General features: G+C 42.4%; 2 protein-coding genes across 2 annotated transcripts in view; both read left to right on the forward strand.

Annotated features, from left to right (window-relative positions):
• LOC129348051 (polycystic kidney disease 1 like 1-like) overlaps nucleotides 1-27901 on the forward strand; it is a 36072-nt gene that overhangs the window by 2115 nt on the left and 6056 nt on the right. The window contains exons 2-7 of the mRNA XM_055007335.1: nucleotides 23623-23757; nucleotides 23996-24174; nucleotides 25036-25194; nucleotides 25301-25614; nucleotides 26827-26913; nucleotides 27197-27860. Coding sequence (XP_054863310.1) covers nucleotides 25381-25614; nucleotides 26827-26913; nucleotides 27197-27860 — 985 coding nt within the window. The 5' untranslated portion in view covers nucleotides 23623-23757; nucleotides 23996-24174; nucleotides 25036-25194; nucleotides 25301-25380. The remainder of the gene's footprint in view (nucleotides 1-23622; nucleotides 23758-23995; nucleotides 24175-25035; nucleotides 25195-25300; nucleotides 25615-26826; nucleotides 26914-27196; nucleotides 27861-27901) is intronic.
• Nucleotides 6498-12442, forward strand: skida1 (SKI/DACH domain containing 1). Its single transcript, XM_035948970.2, has one exon. The coding sequence runs from the start codon at nucleotides 7131-7133 to the stop codon at nucleotides 9627-9629; it is 2499 nt and encodes an 832-aa protein (XP_035804863.2). The 5' UTR covers nucleotides 6498-7130; the 3' UTR covers nucleotides 9630-12442.

A 27901-nucleotide genomic window follows, 5' to 3' on the forward strand; every position in this document is an offset into this window, starting at 1 on the left:
CTGCACTAAAAGGGGGTGAGGGGCTGGGGAAAAGGGAAAAAAAAAAGTGAATTGTGTGTGGCAGGGGAAAACCTATTAGAGCTGGAGAGAACAAAGGGAGGCGAAGGAGGGGACAGCGGTTGCGGAGGGGCCCATATAGCTACTGAAAAACTGAAAATGGCAAATGATTTTTGCAACTTGCATTTGATTAGTTCCTGAGGTTGTCAGAGAAGAGCTTTCTCTATGATAGAAAATTGCGGAGACACCGTCTGCTCGCTGTGACTGTTGGTGACAAAGTACATATAGCACTCAGAGCTTTTATACAATTCAAGGTATTCTATGATTATAACCAGGCTGCCCTCTTAGTTGCTATACATCAGAGCTCTGTTGTTCATTCTGTACATCTTTAAAGTTGGTGCTGGGATGAGGGTCTCCAAATCTGCTGTGCCTGGATGTTTTAGGAAGAATTAGCTGCCTTGTCTTAGCCATTTTCTTCTGCTACATACAAGATATATATTTGTAAAAAAAAAAATTACAAATGTAGCACACGGCGCAGTGTCTATTAGATGAGTTGCTGACTGTCAAGTTTTGCTAATATTTTTCATTGGTTTTATAGAATTTTTACTTGGGTGGATAAGCTGAAAAAAACAAACGTAATGTCATTGAAACACATAGAAATTTGCACTCTGCAAGCATTTAAAATAACTATAGACAAAGTATGAAATAGTATCTCCAATGCTTGCTTATTCAGTATACACTGATTGTTTAAATCTCCTACATTTGTTGTTGTGCTCAAGTGAACTCACTCATATTGTTTACTCTTCCAGTGTGTTTTACAATTAATTGTCAGTAAGGTGACTTGAAAGCACTTGAGATTTAAAAGTGAGGCAGCCCGCACGACTGGGGTTCTCTTCATGTTTGTGTTGGCTGGGGGAAGTTTTGCAGCCTCTCTGTGCAGAATGAGGAACGTGTGAAACATGCAGGGAGTAGCAACGACAAGGCAGCAGGAAGAGCAGCCCCCACACCGACAGACCTATAGGCTAGCATTGCAACAAATGTTGGATGTACTTCATTGCCTGGCAGTTATTGGTTACTGTTGTGATGGAGATTGCCTGCTCGACTCCATCTCTTCAAGCTCCAAAGTTCATTTGTTTTATTGGTATTTATAAATTGTCAGAAAAAAAGTAAGATGCATGAGCGAAGAAACAGCAGAGTGGTAATGAAGTCTGAATTTGTTTTTAAATATTGCATCTTAAATGTGTGTGTGTGTGAGAGAGAGAAAAGGAGCGTGTGTGTGTGTGCATGCAATGCAGGGGAAAACCTAAGCACTCTGGGAGGAATGTTTTCACAGACTGAGCTCATAAGCTTCAACAAATGACTACTGGTTGGACCTTTATTTTGGAACAATTGTGTTCTCAAACAGATGCCATATGCTTGTTTTTGGATCCATTTATTTTAAGTAGTGCGTATTTTTCATGGGTGTCAGGTAGACATTATGTAGTGCCGGTAGACCTTGCTAAGCCAAACAAACAGTCTAACATCATTTATGTTAAGTAAAGTATGCTGTGTGACATATTCATTTGGCCAAACTATTACACTTTAGTTAAAGTGAATCAACAGAAACGGTGTTTCATTGGAAAAAAGCAGCACATGTATTGTGTTGGACTGAACCATCCATGAATTCATAAATTGCCTGTGTCTCCCTTTTGCATGAATTACTGTAGTAAATGTAATTCACCTGTAGCGACCCCAAAAAATGCATCATTAAATTTAACGGAGCCTGATATTCATTCATTGGCTATATGACTGTTTTATAGATATATTAAATGTTATTTTTAACTGCTTTGTATTGCATTTTGCATGCCCTTTTTATAATTTGTGGCAGTTTATATATTTTCAGAGCTGTTGTGGCAGACCATTCCCATCTGTATAATGTGATATTTTTTGTAGGATGCGTTAGTGACACCTGGTAGGAAAAGATGGAATATAGCCAACAGTTTGCATGTATAGTCATTAGTTTCAGGCTGTAGGAAAGCTGCACCCCTGAACGCTCAGTCACAGTGTCCCTTCCCTGGTTCTTCCAGCAGGTCCAACAGTGTGCACCCATGGATCCTCCTCTCCTGTCTGGGAGTAGCACAGGGGCCCAGGAAAAAAAAATACAAACAGTCCCAACACGGCGGAGTGAAAGGTGAAGAGAGCCCTCCCCCCACCACTGTCCGCACATACTTCAGGCTCAGATTGCATGTAAAATCACATTCTCCCTGGGTGGTGGGGGGTGGAGAGGAATTCATTGTTTTGGCATGGGGCAGTGGGTTTGTGTCAAAAAAAAGTCCATGCTCTTACATGTGCCTGCGCCTCCTTGACCAAGTGTCTCCATAAAACTCAATGCAAAACAAATGACTCGGAGCTGCAGGAAGGAACGGCACGTTTGGCTTCATGAAAAAAAAAAAAAAAAAAAATGGAAGAGTTCAGGAACTTACATGGACAACGCGATCTTTATTTATTTATTTTTATGGCCAGTTGCTGAAGTTGCACACACTTCGACTTAGAAACGTTTTTTTACACCTAATTCTATGAAGTGTGGTGAACTATTTATATAGATTCTTAGTTTTTTGTTTTTTTTAAATATTAAAATTACACTGCATATATTTTTTAAATTATGTTGGATAAATTTAATTTTCTCATCTTACTCTCAGTTTTAAGCAACTCTGTCTTGTAAGACAGAAGACAAAAGCACTGAGATGCAGCACTGTGTGTGTGTGTGTGTGTGTGTGTGTGTGTGTGTGTGTTCTTACCGTAATCGGTCTATATCCCCCATTAAGCCTCGGACTTCCACAGTGAAGTAGTGGAAAATTTTGGAAAAAAAAAAAAAAAGTTAAAGTCCTTTACAGCAACCAGGACTCGTCACAAAGGGCGCACACGCTATAATTTAAGTAATTTAAATTACATTTTATTCTTTTATGTTTCTCGTTTTTATCATTTTCTGAAGTGTCATGAATGTTACGATAAATCTGCATTACAATGGCAGTGACAATTATGGTTAAGTCCATGCTCAAACACGTCCCACAGATCATCGTGATTTATTTATTTATTTATTATTTTAGTTTTTTTGGTTCCCCTTCCATGTAGCTCCAGCTCTGCCACAAACATTTCAAACTCAGACAAGACTTTCCTAATGCCCAACACTTAAAATGAGCCTAAAAGCGCCAGATTTGTCCCTCTGAAGCATTTCCCCCTGCAGCACCGGCTCACACCGGGCTGCTCTAAGAAGCCTCCCCGTACTCGATGTCTTTTTCTCGGCCACTCGGCCTCGTTTCCTCCCAGTGGTGCCGGCCGACATCCAGGCGCAGGAGAGAAGAGGTGGGGTGGATGAGGAGGAGGGGGAATAAGTGCCCGGTGGCATCTGTGCATAACAAAGAATCCCTGGTCTTAATTGGAAATAGTCAAACATGCATATATATACACACGTGGTAATTTTTGTCCATTAATTACAAAATTTGATCAGCTGTTTTAAGACGTTTTAGGTGCTTCTCAGTTGAGACGTTTGAATGAGGAGTGCGCACTGCGCAGTTAGTCTGTGAGAAACTGGGGAGGCAGATGTGCTGACATGACACGTGTTCCATGGAGTATAAATAAGATTAATTATTAATTCAACTTTTATTTTGTTTTTTTCTGCTAATGTGCTATTAAGTTAACCTTGTATTTTTTTTTCCTAAACGGTGCCTCCAAATCAGAAGCGGTGTTTAAGAGACCAGTGTGACGAACCAAAACTCCGAAAAGTGTATGAAATTAATTATTTAATCCATTAACCCAACAAACTGTTTTATTCAGTTTGAGTGAAGATCAGTTTCTGTTCCAGCTCAATTATACTCGAGGCAGTGCGCACGGGAATTTTGAGATTTATTGCAAACCAAAGAGAATTGCTCTGGAGCTTATCCAGGTTTAAACCGACCCTATTCACGTGAGAACCCTTGGATATTGATAGGGGTGTACATGTGAGCAGAAGCAAAACAACAAACGCGTATTGTGTCAAACAAAAAAAGGCAGCCCAGGTTACCCAAAGGGCAGTACATGCAGTGGTCAGAATGGAACAAGCCTCGCCTGTCTGTTCCTCCATGGATCTCCCATTCAGAAGCCGGGCACCGTGCAGGCTGGATCTGGGGAATCTGTGAGCTGCCTCCCCTCCTCCTCACCTTCCTCCCCCGGGGACCCCCGGACCATCACCGAGCTGCCCCTCCCCTCACGTCACCCCCCTTCTATCCGTGAAACCCCCGCATGTTCCATGTATTAACGCTGTCATACAGAATCAGGAAAAGCGAGTTGTTTTTTGCAACAAACAAAGCGAAGACATATCAGCGCTGCGTTCCATATAATGCCTTTAAGAGCGGCGAGAATGCAGGTCACATGACCCCTTGGTCGAGTGGAGCTGGAGTGGAGTTAACTGAGCTAAAGACACTGGGCATCCTACATGTTCACTGGTTACTCAGACACACGGTGATCCTTCTGCTCTTCTTATCGAGCAAAATAATTCATAACTAGGTGACATTTTTTCACAGTAGAGGCTACTGCAATTATAACTTTTGATTATCTGAACAGCTGTTTGCTACATTACGCACAGTCGCTCTAATATAAGCTCTTAAATTGGAAGCAACACGTTTACTTTACTATAGAAAAAGAGACGCATCTATTTAGGTTCCCAAACAGGCTGACATTTCTAGGTATAGCCTGGCCTTTTGACCCGTGTGTGTGTGTGTGTGTGTGTGTGTGTGTGTGTGTGTGTGTGTGTGTGTGTGTGTGTGTGTGTGTGTGTGTGCGTGCGTGCGTGTGTGTGTTTAATGCCTACGCACACTCCATTAACAAATGGCACGCACGATCCTGCGCTTAAGTCTATGCGCACCACGTTGGTGATTTTTGCGCGCCGCTCGAATATTGTCGTGGATATTTGGGACACGATTTTCAAATCATCACGCGATTTAACGAATAGCTGCAATAACGACGCCCACATACTGTATCAGTTTGATGTAACACCGGGGTAACACCGATGCCATTCAATATACAGTGGCAGGTCTGTAAAGAAGCAAAGAAGGCTTAACGTTGTGGAGATGAGCGCACCCTTGTCTTGAGTTTGACCCCGGCGCGCTGGGCCACTGGAGACCCACGTGTTTTATACGGATAACAAAGCTGGAACATAACGCAGTATTGAGAGAATATGGCTCTGGGGCGGAACGCCATGATTTACACAGTCACATTATTTGGAAAGCCTTGAGGCTGGTGGCATCAGCTACGTTTCCTTTGCTGCGTCTGACTGGCGAAGTGTGTGCGTGTGGATGAGGTGTGCGCGTTGCAGATCACGAGTGCCTCTGTGTGTGTGTGTGTGTGTGTGTACGCGGCGCGTGCTCGCACCCCTCTTGCACGCGTGCATGTAGGTAAGTATGCATGCGTTAAATTGGCACATGCTAGTAGAAAATGTGCGCAAAATGTTTCCAAGACCAAGAATTCCTCCAAATAAAATCAGTGTGTTCAATAATCCCACACCCTTCTTCTAACAAGCTACTTGTTGATATTTCTACGTTTTATCGACGCAACAGCTTATTAATGTATTCTTTACGCAATTATATAAATTCTATATTTCATAATTCTATTTTAACGACAGATTTTGATTGGATTTTCAAGTGACTCCAGCTCCATTGTCTAGAAAACCATGAGGGAAAAGCAACCCTGACTTTGCACTTTTATTCCGTCCAGTCACTGCTCGCATTGTTCCACCGGTTCGAGAGGGGGGAAAAAATGCCCGAAATTAAAATGAATTTGCAGTTTTACAACAGCTTCGCTAAATTCACATTATTTCCAGAGTTTGCTATTTACACACACACACACACACACACACACACACACACACACACACATACATAGACACACCGAGGAGAGTAAAAGGAAACTGCGTAAAAAATAATTAATTAATTACAATATAGCCACACAAATGTGATCTCAGCTAATACGTTGGTCAGTCTATCCTTTAACATCGAGGAAAAATCAGAAGGAGGGAAAAAAGGTTCGAAAGCAAATGAGTTTGGTGTGGGGTCAGGGCAGCAGCCTAAACGTGGAAAAGCAGCTTGCCAAGTGTAAAAAGGAGAAGAAAAAAAAGCAAAGGTCTTTGTTTAAGCAGCGGTGCGTACACGAGTGTGGAGTCGTTTTACCATCATGCAACCGATGACATATACTGCAGGGCTTCTGTCGCATGCATTTTGATGTGGACCGACAGGGAACAGCACGATTACGTTCCAGTCTTATCGTGACAATTTTGCAGGCTCGGGCTACTTATCCTACACCAACTGGGTGGAGGCTGGATTTTTTTCAGCTGCTCTTTATTCCGCTCATTGAAATATGAACTTGTCATAACTGCATTATTTACTCAAACGGCAAACACTGTGGGCAGAATTGCAAAAAACTATTGTAAACGGTGAGGGTGTGGGGATGGAATATCCATTTTTATTGCATCACCTGTCAGTCGGCGTCCAATGGGCGTGGACTCTGAGGGCATTAATTGATGAAGGTGTCTCCAGACTGGCCCACCTCCTCTCTCTGTCATTTTATTTGTGGCTTAACCAGCAGCCAGAATAGCAGCTGCATTTTAGCTCTTATTCTGTTTCTCTCTGTCTGTGATTCTCTCTCCCTCTCTCTCTCTCTCTCTCTTTCTCCCTCCCCTCCACCCTCACTACACCCTCTCCCTCTCTCTCTCTCCTCTCTCTCTCTTCTCGCTATTTTATCCCTCTGGCTGAGGCAGTGGTGTACACCTACCCCTCGTCCTGCTGCCGACCAGAGGGGAGTGGAGTCGGCAGAGGCAGGTAGCAGCAGCAGCAGCAGCCCCGGCTTGGTGGACGTATCCGTCGCATTCCTCCACCATGCCGGACCGGGGCAGGAGCCGAGGAGTGGATGCTGTCGGCTCATTCAACCTATTAGACAGGGGCAGCTCCATTTAACTCTGCATGTCAAAGTTTGCATTTTCATGACGCAGCAGCAGCAGCAGTGTGGATGGATTAAAGGTATGAGCAGGATGCCTTGAGCTCACCAGCCTGTGCCATTTACTGGTAAATCCATAATATGCTGAGAGTGACTACATGGATTAATACACTGTAGCGGATGCATAAACCATGGGAGACCTGGAGTGTGGCTTTGAGGAAATGCAAGGAGTGAGATTGGGATACCTGCTCATCAAAGGCAAGCAAATGTTTGCTTTGTCTCAGGTCTTCACCGACCTGCTGAAGAACATCCCCCGGACCACGGTGCACAAGCGCATGGACCACCTGAAGGTGAAGAAGCACCACTGCGACCTGGAGGAGCTGCGGAAGCTCAAAGCAATAAACTCTATAGCTTTCCACGCCGCTAAATGCACTCTCATATCGCGGGAGGACGTGGAGGCTCTGTATTTCTCCTGCAAGACGGAGCGGGTGTTGAAGTCCAACAAAAGGAAAGCGAAAGCAACGTGTCCCCCCGGGGACGAGGACGCGTCCTCGGGGCTCCTCCGTGCGGACGCCGAACTGTGGAAGGAAAAAGTTTGGTTTAGTTTGCACGGCGTCCCGGAGACTCTGGCGCTTCACAGCAAAACGGCCAGGAGGAGAGAGCTGACTCCTTGCCTTACCGACTCCAAACTACCTCAATTTTATCACAAAACGCACGGGCGGGAGTACCGTTCGGCCACTAAGTCCAGTCACAAACACTTTAAAAACTATGAAACAGCAAAAATAACAGGGAACCGCGTTACTTTGAGCCAAAGGCACTCGTTTTTGCGCAGCGCCGTGAGCCGGCAGCCGGTGGTGCTTCAGTCCGCCATAGCTGCTCAGTCCAGGCTCTCGCGCTCAGCCGGCGACCTACTTCACAAAAGGAAGAGGAGGCGCGAGGGGGGCGGCGGCGGCAGGGACAGCGCGAGGCACTCGTGGAGCAGGAGCAGACACGCGCACCACCACGCACCGCCGGTGCTGCTCGTTCAGCCCAAATCTACCGGCAGCCACGGCGCGTCCTTCGGGGCGTTCCACCTCAGTCCGGATTTCTATCTCGACCCGCGACCTCACCATCATCACCACCACCAGCATCACCATCATCATCATCACCACCACCACGAGGAGCCCAGCTTCCCGGAGAGCTGCAGCAGCGACACCGAGTCCAGCACCTACTCGGACCGTGCCTACCCGGACTCGGACTTTGGATCCGGCTTCTCCACCAGCAGCAACTCCGGGAGCTCCGACGAGGAAGAGGAAGATGAAGATGACACGCAATCAGAGAGTTCAGAGGTCAGCTCAGAGGAGGAGGAGGAGGAGGAGGAGAGCTCATCTCAGTCCGACTCCAGCTCCGTTTCCAGCCGGGTGTCGGTCCAGAGCATTCGGTTCAGACGGGCGCGGGTCGGTTCTCTCGCCAAAAGCCTCAGCAGCAGTAAAACACCTTTAGTCCTGCAGCCCACGTTTCACTACAACAACCAACAGCAGCAAGACAAGCAGCACAGGACGCAGGGCCACACTGTTGCCACTTCACGATCAGGGGACCGCAAACAGGACCAGAACTGTGAGTTCATATGCAGTGAAACTAGGAAGGACTTGGGACACTTACAGCCACCCAAGTTTAACTCAGCTGCTGTGGAGGAGAGTTTTTTCACTGAGTCCAAAAGGGAAAAGACACGTGAGTCTGATCCCAACAGGGCTGACCCGGTGGATGAGTTGGTCCTCCATAACCGGACCACTAAGGCCTTTCACCCGCCACGCAGGACGCCGGGGCATCCCACCAAATGCCTCCCGGGACTGAGCGCACAGTGTGACCACAACAGAGACGCCAAGCCCCAGAAATGTGTGGACAAAAGGGAGACGAAAGCCACCAGCCTGAAACTGCCCACTCCACTGAAAAAAATAAAGACCGAGTCGGAGGAGCCCTGTGTGACCCCCTACTCTGACGGTGGCAGGACACCACCCTTCAACCTCCACAATGTGAAAGTTAAAGTGGAGGAAAGCTGTGATGAATATGAATACCAGAGCCAGGCCGCTGTTGTCAAATGTAAAGGAGATAATACAGAGAGCAGCAATGGTCAATATCCCAGCGGAGCCATCAAACAAGGAGACTTTTTCCACAGCGGGATTAAAGCCACAGAGAAGAGCCCTGATGTGGCCCCCAGGTCCCCCTGTGGTCCTCAGGAATGCAGGAGCAGCCAGGACACCCCGTATATCGAGGAGGGGGAACACAGGAACAAAAACTGCAGGGCTCCGGTGCTGGGGAATAAGAAAACTAGAATTTCCAGGACGCAAACAAAACAAAACGTGCCCAGGGTCAACAAGGCTGCCTCTTCCTCTTCCTCCTCCTCCTCTTCGTCCTCGTCTTCTTCTTCTCGTCCCGAGGAAGCATCCACTGAGGATTTACCGAGCAGACGCAAACGCAGCAGCAACGCGAGCACTGTAGCATCGCCTGCAAAAATGCCTTTCAGCCTGATGGCAAATTTCCCATCCCCGCCGTCGCTGATTGTTGGCAGCGACGGGGATTTGTGCCCTGCTTACTCCCTGAACTCGCTGAGGGGCCCCGGGCCTCCCCCTCCGTCCCACCCCGTGTGGAGGTGGCAGCCAGGCGGCCAGATTCTCCCTCCCCCACACGCTCAGAGAACTAGGAAATACTGAGCTGTTTTTTTAAAAGCAAAACAAAAAAAAAGCCCCCATCGTGTCCATGTCCAACCTAACCGTAGCCTGAGTCTTAACGCGAGCGCACCAAAATTGCGCACAACTTTCCCGGTGCTTTTTTTTTATTATTCTGATTATTATCTTTTCCCCCTTTTGTTTCCGCCTGAGAATGGATTTACATTCCGCTTTGTTTTGAAGTTTGATCGAGAGAAACCCACAAGATCTCTTTTCGGAGCCTCTGAAAACGCCCACAGGACTGTGAGAAACCGCTCGTGGATTTACGCTTAAAAAACACTGTCTTTTTAAGATAAGCTATCAATCCTAAGCAATATGTTAGGTTCTCAACATTGTGTTCACTTGACTATTTTCGGAACTCGATTGTTTCTTATTCGCTTTTTTTCCTATAAATGCCCGACCTGTTGGATTGTATGGTGCCAGGGTTTCAGTGGTTTGTGCTTTGTCTGAAAGAGGGAAGGGGGTAAAAAAAAATATCACAGCATTCCTTGGGATGAGGCTACTTTGAATCTGGTTGGGACTGAGAGCAAGTTGGTAAATCAAAAAGAAAGATAGAATCAGGGTTTCCCCATTCTGTGCCACTTGGTATATTTTCTGTACCAGCTGTGTTTTCTTTAATGACAGTCATGCTGACCAGCTTGGCCACAATGTGCCCAAAATGTTCAGAGAATTATTTAAAATATGGATTTATTAATGTCTGCTTATATGCTCACAGTGAAGCCTTTATTAGATGTGACAGGAATTTATTCTTGGTGGTCGTGGGGGGGTTTTGTTTTTTTTTTGGGTGCTTGTGATCTGGTTTTCACTCCAATTTTTTTCTGCCGAGCTTTTCCTGATTTTCTGACTGCACAGACACAGGCCCAGACACAACACAGGCCTTATGTAGAGACAATCAAAGAGAATAAGGCTCCTGCATTGTACCTGCAGGTCTCACTCGTGTCCCTCCATGTCCACTTTGGCCACTGTTTGTCCTCTGCACATCCTATTTATGGCAGGGTGAGTGTGTGTGTGCGTTTGGAGTGTGTAAGTGAGTCAAGAAATGTAAAATAAGTACAGACATAATGACAATATCCAGAACAGGATGACAGTGTGATGAGATTAAGATCCAAACCCCCCTTACCTTGGCTACTCAGAAACAATGCAACAAAGCACAAGAGACAGGGCTTGAATGCATTGCACTTTGTTAGGGGTCTTGTTTCAGCTTTAGGGTTTTCTGACTGGCTTGTGAAATGATGTCTGAGAGGAGAGGTGGTGATAGAAAAATACTAAAGATGATTCATTTGGATGTAGACACGAGCCAAGCTGCATTCCTTTGATTATGTGGATATTTACGTTTCCACTGAGAAAAAAATACAATTTGTCATTTGCGTTTTAAAATTAATGTGTTTCTTCCTCTCTGAGACACCCTCCAAAACAGAAATACAATCAGGTTTTTTCCGCTTTCTGTATTTGTCATCACCATCTCACCACCCCTGAATGTAGCCTTTGGAATATGGCCGCTCAATGTAGTATCCCAGACCTGTTTCATGTAGCCTTTAATTTCAGCAGACTTCAGTGCGCACACCTTTAAATCAAGTGGCTGAAGTCGCACCTATATACATGTAGACATTCTGAAATGAATGTGTAGATGTGTGTGTGTGTGTGTGTGTGTGTGTGTGTTTTAATGGCAGTGCAGGACGCGCTCTGCTAATTGGCATGCTTTTCTGTCTGCGACAAAGAGAGGCCCAGCTTATGGCGAGCCAGATCACAACAAACCCAAAGCCCGTGAATGATGTCAGCCTCCTCACAAGCACAGCAAAGGGCGCATTCATTCAGAGGATTGTAGAAACTATGTAATGGGTGATTGTAAAAAAAAAAAAAAAAGAAAGAAAGAAAAAAGAAATGTACAAAAAAAAGTGCGCCTACATGAGTGTGGATACATATGGTAGATGTTTTAACCATGTGAATTACGCACCACTCTGCAGCCATGAAGCCCCAACTCACCCAACTCACCATGGGCCTTATTTCTGAGGTTGGAACGACAATTCAAACTTAGACTGTCAGCCTGTAAACTGGCTATTTTGAAGCTATGACACAAGCTGGTGTATGAGCAGTAAAAGAAAAAAAAATAAAAAAGTAGAAGGAAGAAAAAACCAGAGGGGGTTGAAAGGTGGTGGTGGGGGAGTAGCTGTGTTGCAAGAGCGAAGCTTTCAACCTTTAATCCGCATGTCAAAAGCATAGGCTGCGCGGCATAGGAGGAAGAGGAATAGCCCTGCGCCCAAAGCTGCGCGGCTTTGCCCCCCTTACGCACCAGCCTATTCTCACGCAGCGCTCACAATGCTCGGCTGAGGGACGGAGATGGTGGTAATGGCCTGTTGGGAGGGCCTTTCCACCGTTAAGACAAATAGCTCTCTGACAGTGACGCTATCAATGTAAACAATTGCATCGTGCTGCAGCAGCTACAGACTGCGCTCTCTCTCTCTCTCTCTCTCTCTCTCTCCCATCTTCCTCCTCTTCTTCCCCACTTCACTGTCCTCCGCATTCACTCATTTACTTCGCTTTTTTGATACAATACTTGAGATCAGGTTTTTTTTGACATGGAATTTGAAGTCACTGGTTGTTTATATGAAACTGAATATTTATTTTTGTGAATTTTATGGGGTTTCTTGTATATTGATTTTTTGGGGGGAGGGGTTGTGAACATACATAGAAAAACTGCACTCGATATGGAAACTTGAACGGTGGATTTCTGAAGCACTTTCCCTTTCTTTTTTCTTTTTTTTAATTAAGAAACATCCATTAAACGGGACTGAGTGTAATTATCAGGCTGTTTCTCTTTCTTTTGAGCTGTTCTTTTGGTGGGGGGTTGTGGTGTGTTGAACAGGGAAATTTGGGAGGGTTATGGGGTGATTATACAACTTATTTATTAGTTGTTCCATAAATTGTCTCATTTTGCAAACGCAGCTGCTTTTCATCTTTGATGCAAGATATCTTGAACTACTTTGTCACAAAATGTCCTCAGCCTTTCAATTTGCTCTAATAGGAGCAATTTCAGAAATGTTAAAGCCATATCTGGTCTGCAATTAAATACAGATAAGTGGTTTGTCCTGAGGGAAAGAGGTTTAGAAAGGAAATAGATCCCAAACACATCTAGTGCTTATCCACATTGTAGGCAGTTTAACAATAGAACTAATGATGACTGAGGGCAAATATCCTTCAAAGAAGGTCAAATGTTGTGTCTTCGGTTTGGTTAAACTTTTACAGTAGCGAGGGATTCCCTTCCCAGTGTGTTTGAGGGGTGTGGGAAGGAAGACGTGGTAGGCCTCCGGAGCCTGCAATAATAAGAGGCAAACCGCAGACATTTACTCATGCAGCATTTCCAACCGCTGCACATGAGGTGATTCAAACCTACTGGGTTTAATATACGAGGCAACGAGAACCCACAATAATCTGGCCAAAACAACGCTCCTACAGGGGCATTTACACCTCTGAACAACTCAGAAAGACAAACAGAGTTGTAGCTTGCATGTATTTGCATGAAGCCTGTGAGCAGACATGACCACGGTGCGTAAAACGTCAATATTCCCTTCCATAAACAACTACTAATCCTGCAGGAAAACAACTGCATGGTAGAAACCCGGCAGTATACTGATTTCATATGTAATAAAATAAACAATTCACAGACACTCAGGTACCAATGGGAAGAAAAACACAGGAAAACTGCTAAACCCCCCCTAAAGGCGATTCGAAATTGCAGAATAGCGTGTGCAGCGTAGGACTAAGCAACTCTTCTAAGAAGCTTTGACCGGACTTGCCCTTCGCTCACTCTGCCATGTTTGACGCGATGTTTTCCTGATTAATGAGACTCTGCGGTATAAGGTCCAGGCCAAAGCCCCGAGGTTGATAAGGGGAGCCGGGGGCTGGCAGGTTGTCTGGCCGCGGCTTGGCGGCTGCTGCTGCTGCTGGAGCCTGCAGGGGCCATAGTAGAAGCAGAGACAAGCCATTATGCTGCTGCTGGCGATTCAGGGTTAAATTCCTGTGCGGATTGGGAACCAGCAGACTGTAACTTCTATAGAATAACAATAGAAAGAGTACATAAAAAAGAACAAAACAAGCCAGAGCGCAAGAATAATGCATTTTGCGAAAAAAAAGACGAGAAAGTTTTCCAAAGAGCTGAAGCTTATTGCGCACAAAATTATACTCGTCACTGACTGGGAAACCAAGTTATTGTTAATGCTGACGGACACATACCGCGTCAGGGTCAGCACTTTGCATTGATCTTTGAGACAATTAAATACACGGAGGCCGATAAAAGCTGTCAGGACGTTTTTATGTGTAATCTCTCAACTGTAAAGTATTTGCCTGTCACTCGTCTCTTTACGCAAGGTCACTCACAAGCTCATAATATTTGGGTGTGAAATATTAATGAACAAAGCAAATCTGTTGACGTTGTTTGGTAGCAACTTGTGGAAATGTGATGGGGGGCGGGGGGGGGCTGGATTTTAGTGCATCAACAGTTTCTCAGTCTGTTTGCTTCTTTCTTTCTGTCTGTGAATGAATTTGTGAAACGTGATTGCGTGAGAGCAGGAGAGGCTGAAACGGCTCTGCATGATAAAACAGCATTGCCAGAGATTAAAACTTATAGGCTGCAAGCGCACTATTTGATTTCCATGTTGTACATATAAGAATGAAATAAAATATCCAACTTGAAAGGAAAATATTCCCACAATTATCTAGGAAAAAAGAGAAAAATCACGCAAAATAAATGTAAAATATAAACACGATATCTGAGCTTTTTCCTGTTACCACAAATAGAGTAATTGCTTTCAGTTTTTACACTGCATGCACAGTATGTCACACTGAGTGAAAAAGACACGGAAAAAACGTCATCCATGATTTTATCATGGTTCCGTCCGTGTGTTCTGGTTTTGCAAGAACCCATTCGGCGTATCTGTGCGTAAAACCAAGACGAGTTGAAGGAAAGAGCTGCATACACGTTGTTGTATGTAGCTGAAAAAATAAGCTTTACCCCTTTAATTTTACTGTTTGAATTCTGTCCCTCCCACGCGGGTCTGACTCCACACACATCACAGCTTCTGTTTAACGTGTAAAACAACGTTTCCTCATCAAAAACAAGAAAAAAAAACTGTCGTGTAATCTAATGGCTCCACGATGCGCTAAAATAGAAGGTTCTTCGTGGTGACCCAAAGAGCTTTGTCCTTTTAAATTCACGCAAACCACATTTGAGCTACAGTCTAGATTAAATGAGCACTGAAATGTATTTGCATTTTCCTCTCCTCACCTCCATATTCCTCTTTTGACCAGTTGTAGCGATTTCACACTAAGAGAGGATCGTCAGTTAATATATAAAGGGACTGACAACAGAACTGTTGAGAGCTTTATACCACAGGGTTTCTTATTACAGCCTTAATTTCATACGGTGGAAAATGCTGTGTTTTACGGCAAAGCCTTACAATCCTTTTTGCTTACAGCTCTTAGTTATATTAATTTCACAGTGTGCGTAAAAGTTCCAAACCTCCAGGAACTCAAACTAAGTAGCGCAAAGGTCACGTGATCTTAACATTATACTTTTCACGTAGCACTAAATAGTTCAACACAAACATGAGGGAGTTTTAGTCTGCTTCAGCCTTCCATGTTGGGTTTAGAAAGCTGAAGCTACCGTGTGCCACAACAACTGATATTCCCCTTCATTAGCCTTCCCACTGTGTGTTCATTCCCATCACCGCGATCGTGGCTCCGCACGGAGGAGGAAACCGCGGGGCAACAGCGCTGCCTGTGCCGGGTTTTACCCAGCATCCCGCTGCACTGAGCCGGGGTCAGAGGGAGGGACGGCGGCCTGTGTGGAGAGCAGATGGGAAGAGCGCTGCTGCAAGTTTTAAAATCACAATTGAAACGCCTCACGGTGTGTTTGTAAAAGTCCCGACATTTACCCACTGGAATTTTAACAATTACAAATATGTCGGCATTTGTTCCATTCATGTTCGTGTCTGACATGGAGGCATTCAGCTCTGAAATAATAATTAAAAATATTTATAAAATGGGTATCTTACACTTCCTTATAACACCGAGCCCTACGAAAAAACAAGAATAAATTTAATAATAACGTTAACTACTATTATTGTTATTATTATTGTTGTTATTATTATTATTATTATTATTATTATTATTATTATTATTATTATTATTATTATTATTATTATTATTATTATTATTATTATTATTTTTATTATTGCAGAATGATCAAATGAGTGAGCACCTCTTGTCTGAAGTGATTCCTTCTTTGTATAATTTGTAGTCTGCGTGCGTAAAATAATTTAATTGCTCTCGAGTTAATAACTGACCTCAAAACGTTGAAAACACATTTAGAAACGACACAGGGAGCCCAAAGAGCTGAGGTCTGGTGGATTTCCCTGGCCAGAGGGACCGGGAGGGGGGGAGGAGGAAGGGGAAAACCAGCGCCAGAGGGCTTCTGCTCCGTCATGGAGCTCAACTCCATTTGTAAAGGCTTTTCTGGGGACAGGAGAGAGCCAGATGTAGCCTAAGGTTGAATGGAGCATGGGGACCGGAGCAACTTTTAACGTACAATTCAATCAGTTATCAACGAGATGACTTGAGCTGGCCTCGAGTGCAGCCATGAGCCAAGTGTCGAGGAGGGCTGAGTTGATCAGAGGAGCAGATTAGGTTATTTATGCTGTCGTCCTATCAGCACGGTTACAATGGTGTCACCCATAAATAGTAAAATACTAAAAAAAAAAAAAAAAAAAAAAAAAAGTAATTTTCTCTTTGGTTTATATGATTTGTAGCCCATGTCTTATATTATAGATTTATTCATCAACGTTGCAAACCTAAACAAAATAAATTTCTTGTATTCATTGAGTGTTTTTAAGGCTCAGTGCTGATAAGTTTGTGGACAGAATTTTACTCAAAATTAATAAAATGTTTTGTTTATCACAGCTGCACTTTTGCTAAAAGCTGCACCACCTAAAGTTTATTTTCAGATTTTGTTTTAATATCAAGCCAGTGTAACAGAAAATGTTGTTTGCAGATGGAAACAGGAGTTTATGTTTAGACATGCAGCCATGTCAGCTATATGAATATTAAATAACTGAATAAAAAGTTGTTTTTCTTATAGTAACCCATATTAAACTTACTTAAATCCCTGTTGTTTACTGTTAAAATGTGCCTAATGCAATTACAGTAATGGCTGAAAACGTCTCATTTTTGACCATGTTTTTATGATAATCCCCAATAGCATATTATTGTTATTTTAATGTTTTTTTGTTGTTGTTGTTCTAAACTATGGTAAAATTCTTTCCCTAAGAAATCGCTTTCACAATACATTTGCCCTAAAATCTTATCAATTTCTCATTACTGACCCAGCCACAATTTTAAGTCTACATACTGCATGTCAAATTTCTGGATAATTGTGCAGTAAATAGCAACAAAGTGCACGCTGTCCTCAAGCAATAGAGCCTTTCTGGACGTAAAAATTCAATTTAAACCCTCGACTCAGCTGATTAAAACGTTCCACGGTCTGGAACCTAATATCAGGACACTGGTTCCTTTATAGCCTGACAGGTCAGTTGAGAACGTCACACACTATAGAGGGATTTGAACATGGCCACAAGCTGCAGTGACCTCTGACCCCCTCATACCAGGCAGTTAGGGCAAGGAGCAGAGGCTCAGCGGACTGGAATGAAGCCACCAACGTACACAAACACACACACACCATAGTATGACCAAAACACTGGTGCGAAATTAGCTTGAATTTCTGCTCATGGCATTCCTGCGTTCAGTTCAGGCCGCAGCTTGTTGATTATTGATTAGTATGTCAGTGCTGCTACCTCTTTGACTACACATATTCTCACCTACAGGAGGCTATTTGTCAAGTGTCAGACAGATGAAAAACCTTTTTGCTTTTGCTGCAGGCCACCGAGGCAGGAGGCGTGATGTGTCAGAAGCAGATTTTGAGTGGATGAGCCTCCTTTCTTCTCCTCTTCAAGTGAAGTTTTCTTAAAATTGGGCGGGTGGGGAAATATAATAGGCTGTCTGGACTTTGCTAGATAAGGTTTCAAGCAGCCACTTCTTTACATTTCAGGATGTGGGACAAAGGGGAGAGCTGGAGGTTGAAGAGTCACTGTAACCATCCACAGATTTAGGCCTAATTTAACAGAGAAGCTGTCCAAAAAGTCTTTAAAAAAATAAACTAATTAGGACTATTTGCAGTATCCAATAACTAAATTATATTCTGTTTTTCCTGCTACATTTCTAAATAAAGCTCATTAATAGTGAGTTAAAATAATCTTGCTTTTCCCCCTTCTTCTGTTATCATTTATACTTGTTTTAAGACATTTAGGTGACAGTTTTAGCAGCATTATGCTTAATTCTGCCTGGATGTGATTTAAACTAGTATATTACTTCCATATAAAACCACTTTTTATTTGCTCTCTGGTGCCTTTTTAGTCCATGTTTCTGTTTTGGTCCCTTGTGTTCTTGCTCATGTTATGAAATCTTGCCAAAGCTAATTCTCTCAATGTTGTTTTTCTCCTTCCCCTTTTGTCAAACACATGGAAGTGCTCCTGGTGATCCGGCTCTGATAAGATCTGCATGTTACACTGGATCCACGTTAATAATTTGGCCTGATTGAGGCTTGTTTGCAGTGTAATCTGAACCCTGCAGAGATCCTTCTTCTTCTCCTTCCCCCTGGGGTGAAAGCAGAGCAGAGGGCCGTCAAATAGCTTTTAAATTAGGACGTTTAACTTCTAAGTTTAGTGGTGGCACAACATGAGGCAGCATTAGCTCAGGTTTTAATAACGCGCAGGGATCTAATAAACCTGTGCGTCCCAGCAGATTTATTAAACCACCAGTGCTCTGTTTTTCTATCTGATTACTTAATCCTCTTCTTTACATGATTACACACTCATTACTGAATTCTTTCAATCGCGCTTTATCTGTATATTTGTTTACTCCTCTGCAGACTCCTGACCTCGCTAGGATATATATAAATGAACTGTGCATATTTTTGGTCAAAACCCTTCAATTTTTCCTCTCCCTCCCAGGCCTCCGTTATGTATTCGAGGCTGAGGAGCGTGTAAATGAATTGATGAATGCACGAACCAGAGGACCAGAGGACCAGATGCAGGGAGTTTGAGGCGCACCACAGACCAGAGGCCAATTTGGTGCCGCAGACTAAAGTCCCTTTAACGAGCTGCGCGCACAAAGAGAAGAATCAGGTTCTGCTTTTTGGAGAGGATCATCTGAGAGGCTTTGTCCTCCTAATACAGCTGATTGGAAGATTTTTAATTTATGCATGCGTGTCCTGCATTAAAAAATAAGCGCAAAATGTATCACTGAACCGTTTACTAATGTGAAGGCTTAGGGAGATTTTAGACGTAGTCAAACATTGTCCGTCAAATCAGTTGTTGCTGAAAAACGCCACAACCAACAGCTTGAAATACAAACGCCGGCGGACTAAAAATGCACTTGAATAGAACAGAATAGAAATAGAATAGCCTGTTAAAGTTTGAAATGGCAAAATAACGAGATTTCTGTGACATAAAAACAGACTAAAGCACATGTTCAGCCTTCATTTCCCACAATTCTTCCCTCAAACAAACCAAAATTCAGGGACGTCATTTATTTACAGTATTTATTATTTTATTTTATTAAGGATTGAGTCTCATTTTAGGGAAACTCCCAGTCATCGCTGCTTAAAATGAGTTTAATTTATGTTTTGGCAACATGACGATACGTTTTCATCCATTTCTTTCCTTCTGTCTTTTTTTTTGTACCAATTTCTTTAAATATCCCAGTGCTGCTAATTAAACAGACAGACGGGATACCTTCTTCCACTCCAAGTGCCTTTAAATTATTCCAGTAAACATAAATAACAACAAGAGGTCACACATGAACCTTCTGTGGGTTTGCAGATGATTTATTTTCTTACATTTTGCCTCAGAGAACTTGTGTTCAGCAGGTTTCATTGCGTTCTGCTCTTATTTCTGGCTCTCAGAAAATAAATTGGAAAACGTTCACCCAGGCGTTGCCTGATAAGGCCAGCCTTTTAAAACGTTAATGTAGTAAAGAAAATAATATTGCAACTGCAGCATACTGGCTCATTTGTTAATATTGTTGAGGTAGATTGAGTCTTTTGACATCACATCTTTATATCTTGAAGATTGATGTTCAAAAGTATGTGATTGGATTTGAAGAAAGTTCAGCCAGAAGTAGAGCTCTTAAGGGTTAATATTGCTCCAAAAATCCAAAATAAAGTGGTTAAAAAAGAGAAAAACGTCGTGGTCAAGACAGACAAGTGCACACCGTCCGGTTGAGGCTATACCTGGGAGAAGAAATAACTTTTTCTTTTTTTTTAGATTTCATTAAAGCTTTTCACTCATATGAAGTGACTGAAAGAGGAGGATCAACTGACCTCCACTTGTCCATCGTCCAACGTGAATTTATTTTTATATCTCTTCCTCAAAAGGAAGCATATTTCTCTGACATGTCAAGACGTAGTTTAGTCTTTTCTGTCTTTTAATTGTGCACCGTTAAACTGATAAAGGCGATAGATTATGCAAATCAAGAGGTAAGTGGATGGAATTTATGTGGTATTTCACCTTCAAGACTTTACATCTCTGTGTCAAAATCCTTCAGACAATATTTATTTTCAATACTGCTCCACCTCAAACGACTCCACAGTCTCCCGGAGTGAACCGGGCTATTTTCTCCGGCGGACTCGGTGTCTTCGGCAGGGGCGCACAGACTGCAGGCGCTTACATAACGCTTCCCCTGTTTATTAGGACTCTCCGGTACGCAGCGCCGTACCGCTGATCTGTCAGCTTCTCTGTAAAGATTTCGTTGACTTGATCATTTGTTAATTGTGTCCCCGCGTGCACGCGCTGAAAGCACAGCGCGCGCTTAACGAACGGCGGCGGTAGTTGGAGCTCCGCGGGCCTAAAGTGGCTTTTACGCACCGATCACGACTACCGCGCCTCAGGCTGATGTTTAGGGTTTGATTACGAAATGAGTCTCCAAGTGTGATCCGGGGAGCAGCAGGGGTCCTCGGAGGGGCTCCAAGGGGTCCCTCCGCGTCTGCTTTTCATAATGTCTAATGTATATAAATTAATCCACGTGGAATGATCCGGATTATACAGGCAGACTTCACATTTTAGTTTCTCTTCCACAGCTGTTCCTCACATTTACAGGTGATTCTGTTGTACATCGACATTAAAAATTTCAGCAGTTAGATTTTTTTGACAATCTAATGGGATTGGTTTGGGTTTCTGTGCTCACATGTGCGTCTACTTGGTGTTTCTATGGTGTGGAAGCGTTTGAGAATCTTTGAGAGGAGAGACGAAACGAAATTGGCAAAATATGCGCGTATTCCGTATAAAAAATGAACAGGGAAAATGTGTTTGATTCCCCCGCTGTGCCCCTCTCTCCTACAGTCAGCTCGGTGACATGCTGCGGTCTGACAGCGCCACCTGCTGTCCGCACGCACGCGTGGAAACCTCTCTTAAAGGGGATGTCTGGAAAGCCGGAAGATGTTTTTAAGGTGGACCGGTGGAGTTAGCTGCACGACATGGACGTGTTTGTGCAAAGGGCTCACAGGGCAAGTTGGACTCGGATGGAAGACTCGCACCGGTCCCGATGCGTTTTTGCCCCCGTCAGCCTCAGAACCCTGCGAAAATAAACGTAGTGAGGGGAAATTTAGTCTCCTGCGAAGCTGATAAGTTCACTCTTCTTAAGTCAAGAGAAAACTACAACAGTGCTGGTGAGATTTTAATTCCATTTCCAATTTAAAACGGCGCTTTGGAAGATTTTCTTTGAATTACGCAAACGAGCGGCGGCCTTGACCCAAGCAGAACCTAACACAACACCCCACACAGTTCAAACTCACCTTTAGGATGTGACACTCCGGTGCCGTTTTGCTCACTAGAAAAACGATTCCGGTCTCAAAATGAAATCAAATCCTGATAAGACGAATATTTTTTCATTTTATAATCTTGTCTTGCACTAAACGTCGTTGATAGAATGGAGCGTTCATGTCAGGTAGATGATCCGAAGCTGGTTTTTCAGAATATAATTTAGCACCAATTTCCTATGGACACAGTAAAACATAGATATCCTCACTTCTGGATTCTTTTGAAGACTCCAGATTTAGTTTTGAACGCTGATGACAGGGAAGGAATGTGGCCCTTCTGTGCGGCAAGCGGCTTCAAATGAGCTGCTGGGAGAGGACACATCCAAATCAATAACGGGAGCTGCTTCGTGGCTTGAAGCAGCTTACAGAAGCAGCCCTAGAAATAAATAATTCATCTCCTGCTTGTGGTATCGTTCATAAACCTACCTGGTGCGTAGCCGGGTCACCTGAGGCCAGGTCAGATTAAGTTAATGTGAAACAATAATTTTGCTGACAGATCTGTGGATTGAAAGTGTCCACAGGAGGTAGAGAAAAACAACGCCTCCTCTTCTTTTCTGTGGACATTTTCTGTGTTTTGTTGAGCGATTTTCTGCCTCATTAGGCCACATTATTTTTGCAGAGTTTGGGACAAAAGAACCAGCAGTTCAGGACGAAGGAAGGGCCTTTGGTTTATTTTACATGCACTTTGCAACTCCGGTGCTGACCTTTGTGATTAGGATGTGGAGAGCAACAGACACGAGTCACTCCATCAGAATCAGATGTTAATTCTGAAGCGTGGCTATTTTTCAGCGGCTGCATATTTATTTAAATCCTCAAACATCATGACTTAATACAGAAAATGCCAGTACAGACGATCACTGTCACCAGCATTTCATGGAATGCAGTTTAAAAGTGGCACAGCACGAAAATATGGGCCTGAATCAAAAGTTTTTCTTCATTTTCACCACCATACGCGTCACACGTGCATCGTAACTTATTAATATTGTCCTATTTTGTATCCACAGGCCTATCATTTTTCACTTTGACCTCCCTCCTCCTTCACGCAGCTCCATCATTTGCATACAGTTCCCCTCTTTGTTCCCACACACCTTGTGCGCACTGAGCTTCTGGTGTCACTGCTTTTATTTTCCCATTCATTTTCTCTCCTCCGTCTCAAACGCTTGTGTCTTCCTCAAGTGCTTGAAGCTTTGCTGTAGCTGCGGCCTTTTTTTCGCTTGAGAAAAACCCTCTCGGAGCAGGCAGACATGTTTGCAGCGTTTGTCTGCATTGCGCTGCATTTTCATCGCTCATCCGCTGCGCTCCCCTCTCCAGGTCAGCAGAGTTCACCCTGGCTGATCGGCTGCGTCAACGCCAGCTACTCCTCTTCCCTCAGGTTTTATGCACCCAAGGGTGCCCGTGACCTTGACCCGGTAACCTGCTCTGTATGCTGCCTGGACGAGGGGTGAGTTTGGGGGTAGAAGAGCAGAGTGGGTCCGCTGCGTTTCAGCTAAAACTGGAGTTTGTATATTTCTTGCGTAAAATTACGCACAAAATCATTTTGTGCGTGTGTGTGTTTTTTTTAAACTGCTGGGAGAATGCTGTTTATCTGAGGTGATACTGATAGTAAAAATTATTAGTTTGGTTTGAATCATTTTATATCACGTGCTTAAACTATGCTTTGAATAAAAATTTCAAAGACATGCGCCATAGTTGTGAAGCTGTGGTATGTTGTCATTGTGAAATATTTAAATCTAATGTATTTACATGCATTGCATGCTCATCTTGTCATCTAATTTGTAGTCTAAAAACATTAAAATAAAATGTGTACGTTACTCTGGTCTCAAACAGAAACCTTTACTTAACTTTTTCTTTCTTTTTTTTTAATTAAAAGGTGCCTGCTGTTGCCAAAAATGACATCAAATTTCATATTTGTTACTCTAACTACCCAGACTACTTAGTTCTAAAACATCACAAGAGGTGTAACCACATGGTTTTGTATGTGTGTGTAGTTTGATACTTGTAGCACTCAGCATTTTAAACACCACTGTGTTACTTTTCACTGTTTGTTGTTTGAAGGTACCAGGTTGCAGCATTGTCTTCAGAGACTTGTTACTGTGGCAACCAGCTCCACGGTTTGGTGGTCAGTGAGTGTTTCAACACATCATCCAATGAAGGGACAAAAGATGTGAAAAGTGGCCGTGAAAGACAAAGGTGAGACAGACTGCTGCCTTTTGATGATAGCAGGTCTAAAGCTGTCTCATGTCCGGATCCAACAAAAGTCAATGAAATTAATAAGAGTTTTAAGAAGAATTTGTGTTTGGATGAGTCTGATTTTCTTTTCTTTTCTTTTCTTTTCTTTTCTTTTCTTTTCTTTTCTTTTCTTTTCTTTTCTTTTCTTTTCTTTTCTTTTCTTTTCTTTTCTTTTCTTTTCTTTTCTTTTCTTTTCTAGTGCCTTGTACCTGCTGCCTATAGGAAAGAAACAGGAAGGAACTGTGGCTCTCTACACAACTCAAGGACCTTTTCTGCACAACTTCAGTGTGTCTGCATCTCCTCAGAGGGTTCAGGCTGGAGAGAGTTTTGTCGTGGAAGTTTCTGGAAACCTGGCCAGACACCCCAGTCAACCCACAGGTCAGCTGCCACTGTATTTTGTGTTGTTCTTGGAAATATACCTTTACTTTGCACAGATGCTGCCTCTTCTGTGATAAATAGTTCCTTACTTGAAGGTGTTTGTTTTGAGAAAATGTTTTCTACTTTACCTTTTAGTCTAAATGCAACATTTTATGGTTTACATTATCCATTACTTCCTATTTTTCTGCATCTCTACAGTATATTTTCTGTGATTTTATATAAAACAAAAATAAATTGTACTGTATGTAAATAATTCCAATAATAATCATAGATTATTTGCTGTTATGAATGATTATTACATTATTTTATATTTCATAAAAGAGAAAGTCTGTTTATTCACAGCAGTGCTCCAACTGTACGTGAATTTATTTGCAGTCAGTGTTTATTTATTTGTTTATTTTGAAATTAGCTTAAACTTTTTACAAAATACATATACATGTCAAAAATGGGGAAAAAGCAAAAATAATTGCATGTTTGGATCAAACAAAAAACAAGTTGTGTGTTGTAATTAAAACAGAATTTTATTGTTTCATAACAGCTTCAGATGTAAAATTGTTAAAAGTATCAGTAATAATTGACTAATATGTTACATTTAAACTTAATATATCTAATTAGAAATATGAATTACTTGTACAAATTAAGTGATTCAGATATTGTTCTAAAATAAAGAATATTTTTGAAAAAATATTTTTTATATTGTGCTGTAAAATATTTCATTCAGAATCTGATTATTATGTGGTTTAATATAAAAGAAGATGTTAACAAAAAGAGAAAACTGACCTCACAATATCCAAATCATATTTACATAATTTTGTAGAAATGTAAATTTCCGTACAAGTCGAGTTTTTCTGTGATTTCCAGGGATTCTGGGACTTGGAGGACTGGATCTTTTTTCTGTCACTGTGGAGTTTCTGTGGTCCCCTAAAGGTCAAAGTTCAGACCATGTCAGTGTGTTGGAGGACGGTTCTTTTACTGCGTCTTCAGATTGGATTTTTAACAATCCAGGCAAATATGAGATCCGTAAGTTCTCAAAAACAAACTTATTTTCTCTCCTGAAAATTCATTCTGCTCTACATAACGTCACGTCTGTGTTATTTTTGCCTGTTTCTTTCATTCTTTGTTCCAGACGTCCACGTCTCCAACCCCCTTTCCACACTCTCCTCCTCCCTCCACTTGTCCGTCTCTCAGTCCTCTCCATTCAGCTTAATGATGTTTTTGCTTCACGGCCCCCCGGGTGTCCCCTCCTGCATCCCCTCAGACTCTAAAAGTGGGATTATGAAGGCAGCATATCAGGGAAACACTGACACACTGCAGGCAAATGTGAAGGAAGGTCTGGCTACAGAGTTCTGCAGGTGCTTTACTCACAAGGAAAAACAGGAAAATGAGGAGAGTGAAGAGACAGTTTTTCTTTGCAAATCAGACTGTCTGAACAGCTCTGTGGTAAGTTTAACTGAGAAACAGCGTTACTAACTAGCATGTTAGGCTGGAGTTCTGATCAGTTTATCATTATCAGAGTAAAATGGATTTTGCATGGATAAGCCATTGATAAACACAAAATGAGAAAAAGAAGTAGTTGCTTTAGCAGTCTCTAACAAAGAATCAGAGAGGTTTACAGCTCAATAATGAAAATGACAGAAAAGACTGCAAAATTTTCAGTACTAAAATAAAAATTATGGGCTGTTCAAAGTCTTTTGCTTCAAATGTTGAGATATTGTCTGTTTGAAAGCAGAATATATCATGTAAATATATAAGGTGGATACCTGAATTCAAGATTTCTGATGGATAGTGTATATAAAGAATTCACCACTGGTCTGTTAAAATTCTTTATTTTTTTTTTAACATTTTGATACTTTGATGACACCAAATATCTTTTTACAGATTAATACTCCAATAAATCTGGTAGATCAGGTAAAACAATGTATGACTGATGACTTTAGTCTTCAAACAGAATCTGAACCTACATATAAATGACAAATGTTGGAAAGAAAACACAGCTTTCACTCAGGTTTTACCACAATTAATTATCTTACTAGTGTTTGTTATTTCATAGGAGTCAAGGGTCAGCACCTAGAATGTGAAACATTTACTAAAGCATCCTAATTTATTAGTTGAATAACAAACAATTTTTATTGGACTATTTTGTCTCTTCCTGCATGATTGAAAAATGAACATTTTGATGTTCTCCTGATGAGAATTACAGCTTCTGCTACATTGAAGGAAACCAAGATATGAAGGGTTCGTGTGTAAACACCGTAGAGACGGTAAAAGACAGTGAGCACCACAATTCTGCTGGAATTAAAGAAATTCTGGACAAATGCTGTAATAGAGAGTCACAGTGAGTTTAATGCTGGATTTGTATGAAGTGCTGTCTAAAGATGTCACAACTCACTCCAAAAACCTACATATCTAAACAAATAATAAGAATTTTTGATTTCAATTTGACTATGAAAGGAAAGCTTCTCTCCACTTATAATTTACTATTTTAGGCCAACAAGAAGTGCTTTAGTTACATATAAACAATGAAAAATCTCCTGGAAAATGGACTTAATATTTACTCAGCAGCAACAACATTTAATTTGAAATTTTCCTTATGAATCTACTGTAATATGTTTAATGTGACAACTTTAAAAAAAAAATTTTATTTGCCCTCAGGACTGGACTTTTGAAACAGACGGAGTTTACACAGTGTCAGTGAACGCCTCCAGTATCTACAGATTGATGCAGGAGACAATAGATGCTGTAAGTATTCTGTTATCAGTCAATGAGTATGTTACTGTGTGGCATTAATGATGCAAATAGTAATGCAGATCTGTTAAAAAAACATAGCTTTAGCAAATATTACTCAAACAAGACCAGATCAAGTACTGTAGGGAGAACTTCAAGCTATGGATGGAAATATATTTGGTGGATTATCAGGTATTTTGTTCTAAATATCTAATTTGAGAGCAGAATAAATTCAGTGTTGTCTCCTAATCTCACAGTTGTGTGTCTGTGGGTATGTTGTGGCTGTGTGTTCTCGCAGGTGCTTGCATGTCTTGTCGTCTCTGACCTTAGAGAACCTGGGAATCAGCTGACTGTTTCTAAGGATGTGGAGCTGCTCAACACCGTGAAACACCGGCTGATCCTCAACCTCACAAAGGACGACCGCAATTATGAGAATTATAGAAACCTCAGCAGCAAAGAAAAGGACTGTAACCATGGCAACATCACATATGACTCTAATATCAGTCAGCATCTCATCTGTTGCCATGTTAACACCCTCCACCTTCTCCACACCTCCGATCTCTCCAGCTGCCATCTGCACCTCCATCTTCACATCCTAGTTCAAGATCCAGTTGGAAAGTTGGCGTTAAATATTCCCAGTGAGGCCACAAGAAATCTAAATCCCTTGGTTTTATTCAGCATCACGGCGGCATCAAACGTGACTGTCTGTCTGCTGGCGAATGCAAGGTCACTGTACAGAAACTGCAGCTACGCTACAGGAGCAGAGACGGAGGTGGTTTTGCTTTTTAACCACACTGGGACAGTTGTGATTGAGTTTCAAACCGAGAATCGAGTGTTTTCTCAGAACAGAAGTGCGAGAGCGTGCGTTCAGGGGAACAGGAAAGCGTCGCCGCAAGACAGAATCAACCCAACGTGCCAACCAACCCCTAGTCCAAGTCCTGTTCACAGCATAGATGGCAAAGGTACAGAAATAGAATCCATTTAAACATTAATGCAGCACCGA

Source organism: Amphiprion ocellaris, chromosome 22, assembly GCF_022539595.1.
Source record: "Amphiprion ocellaris isolate individual 3 ecotype Okinawa chromosome 22, ASM2253959v1, whole genome shotgun sequence".
NCBI classification, from domain to species: Eukaryota; Metazoa; Chordata; class Actinopteri; family Pomacentridae; genus Amphiprion; species Amphiprion ocellaris.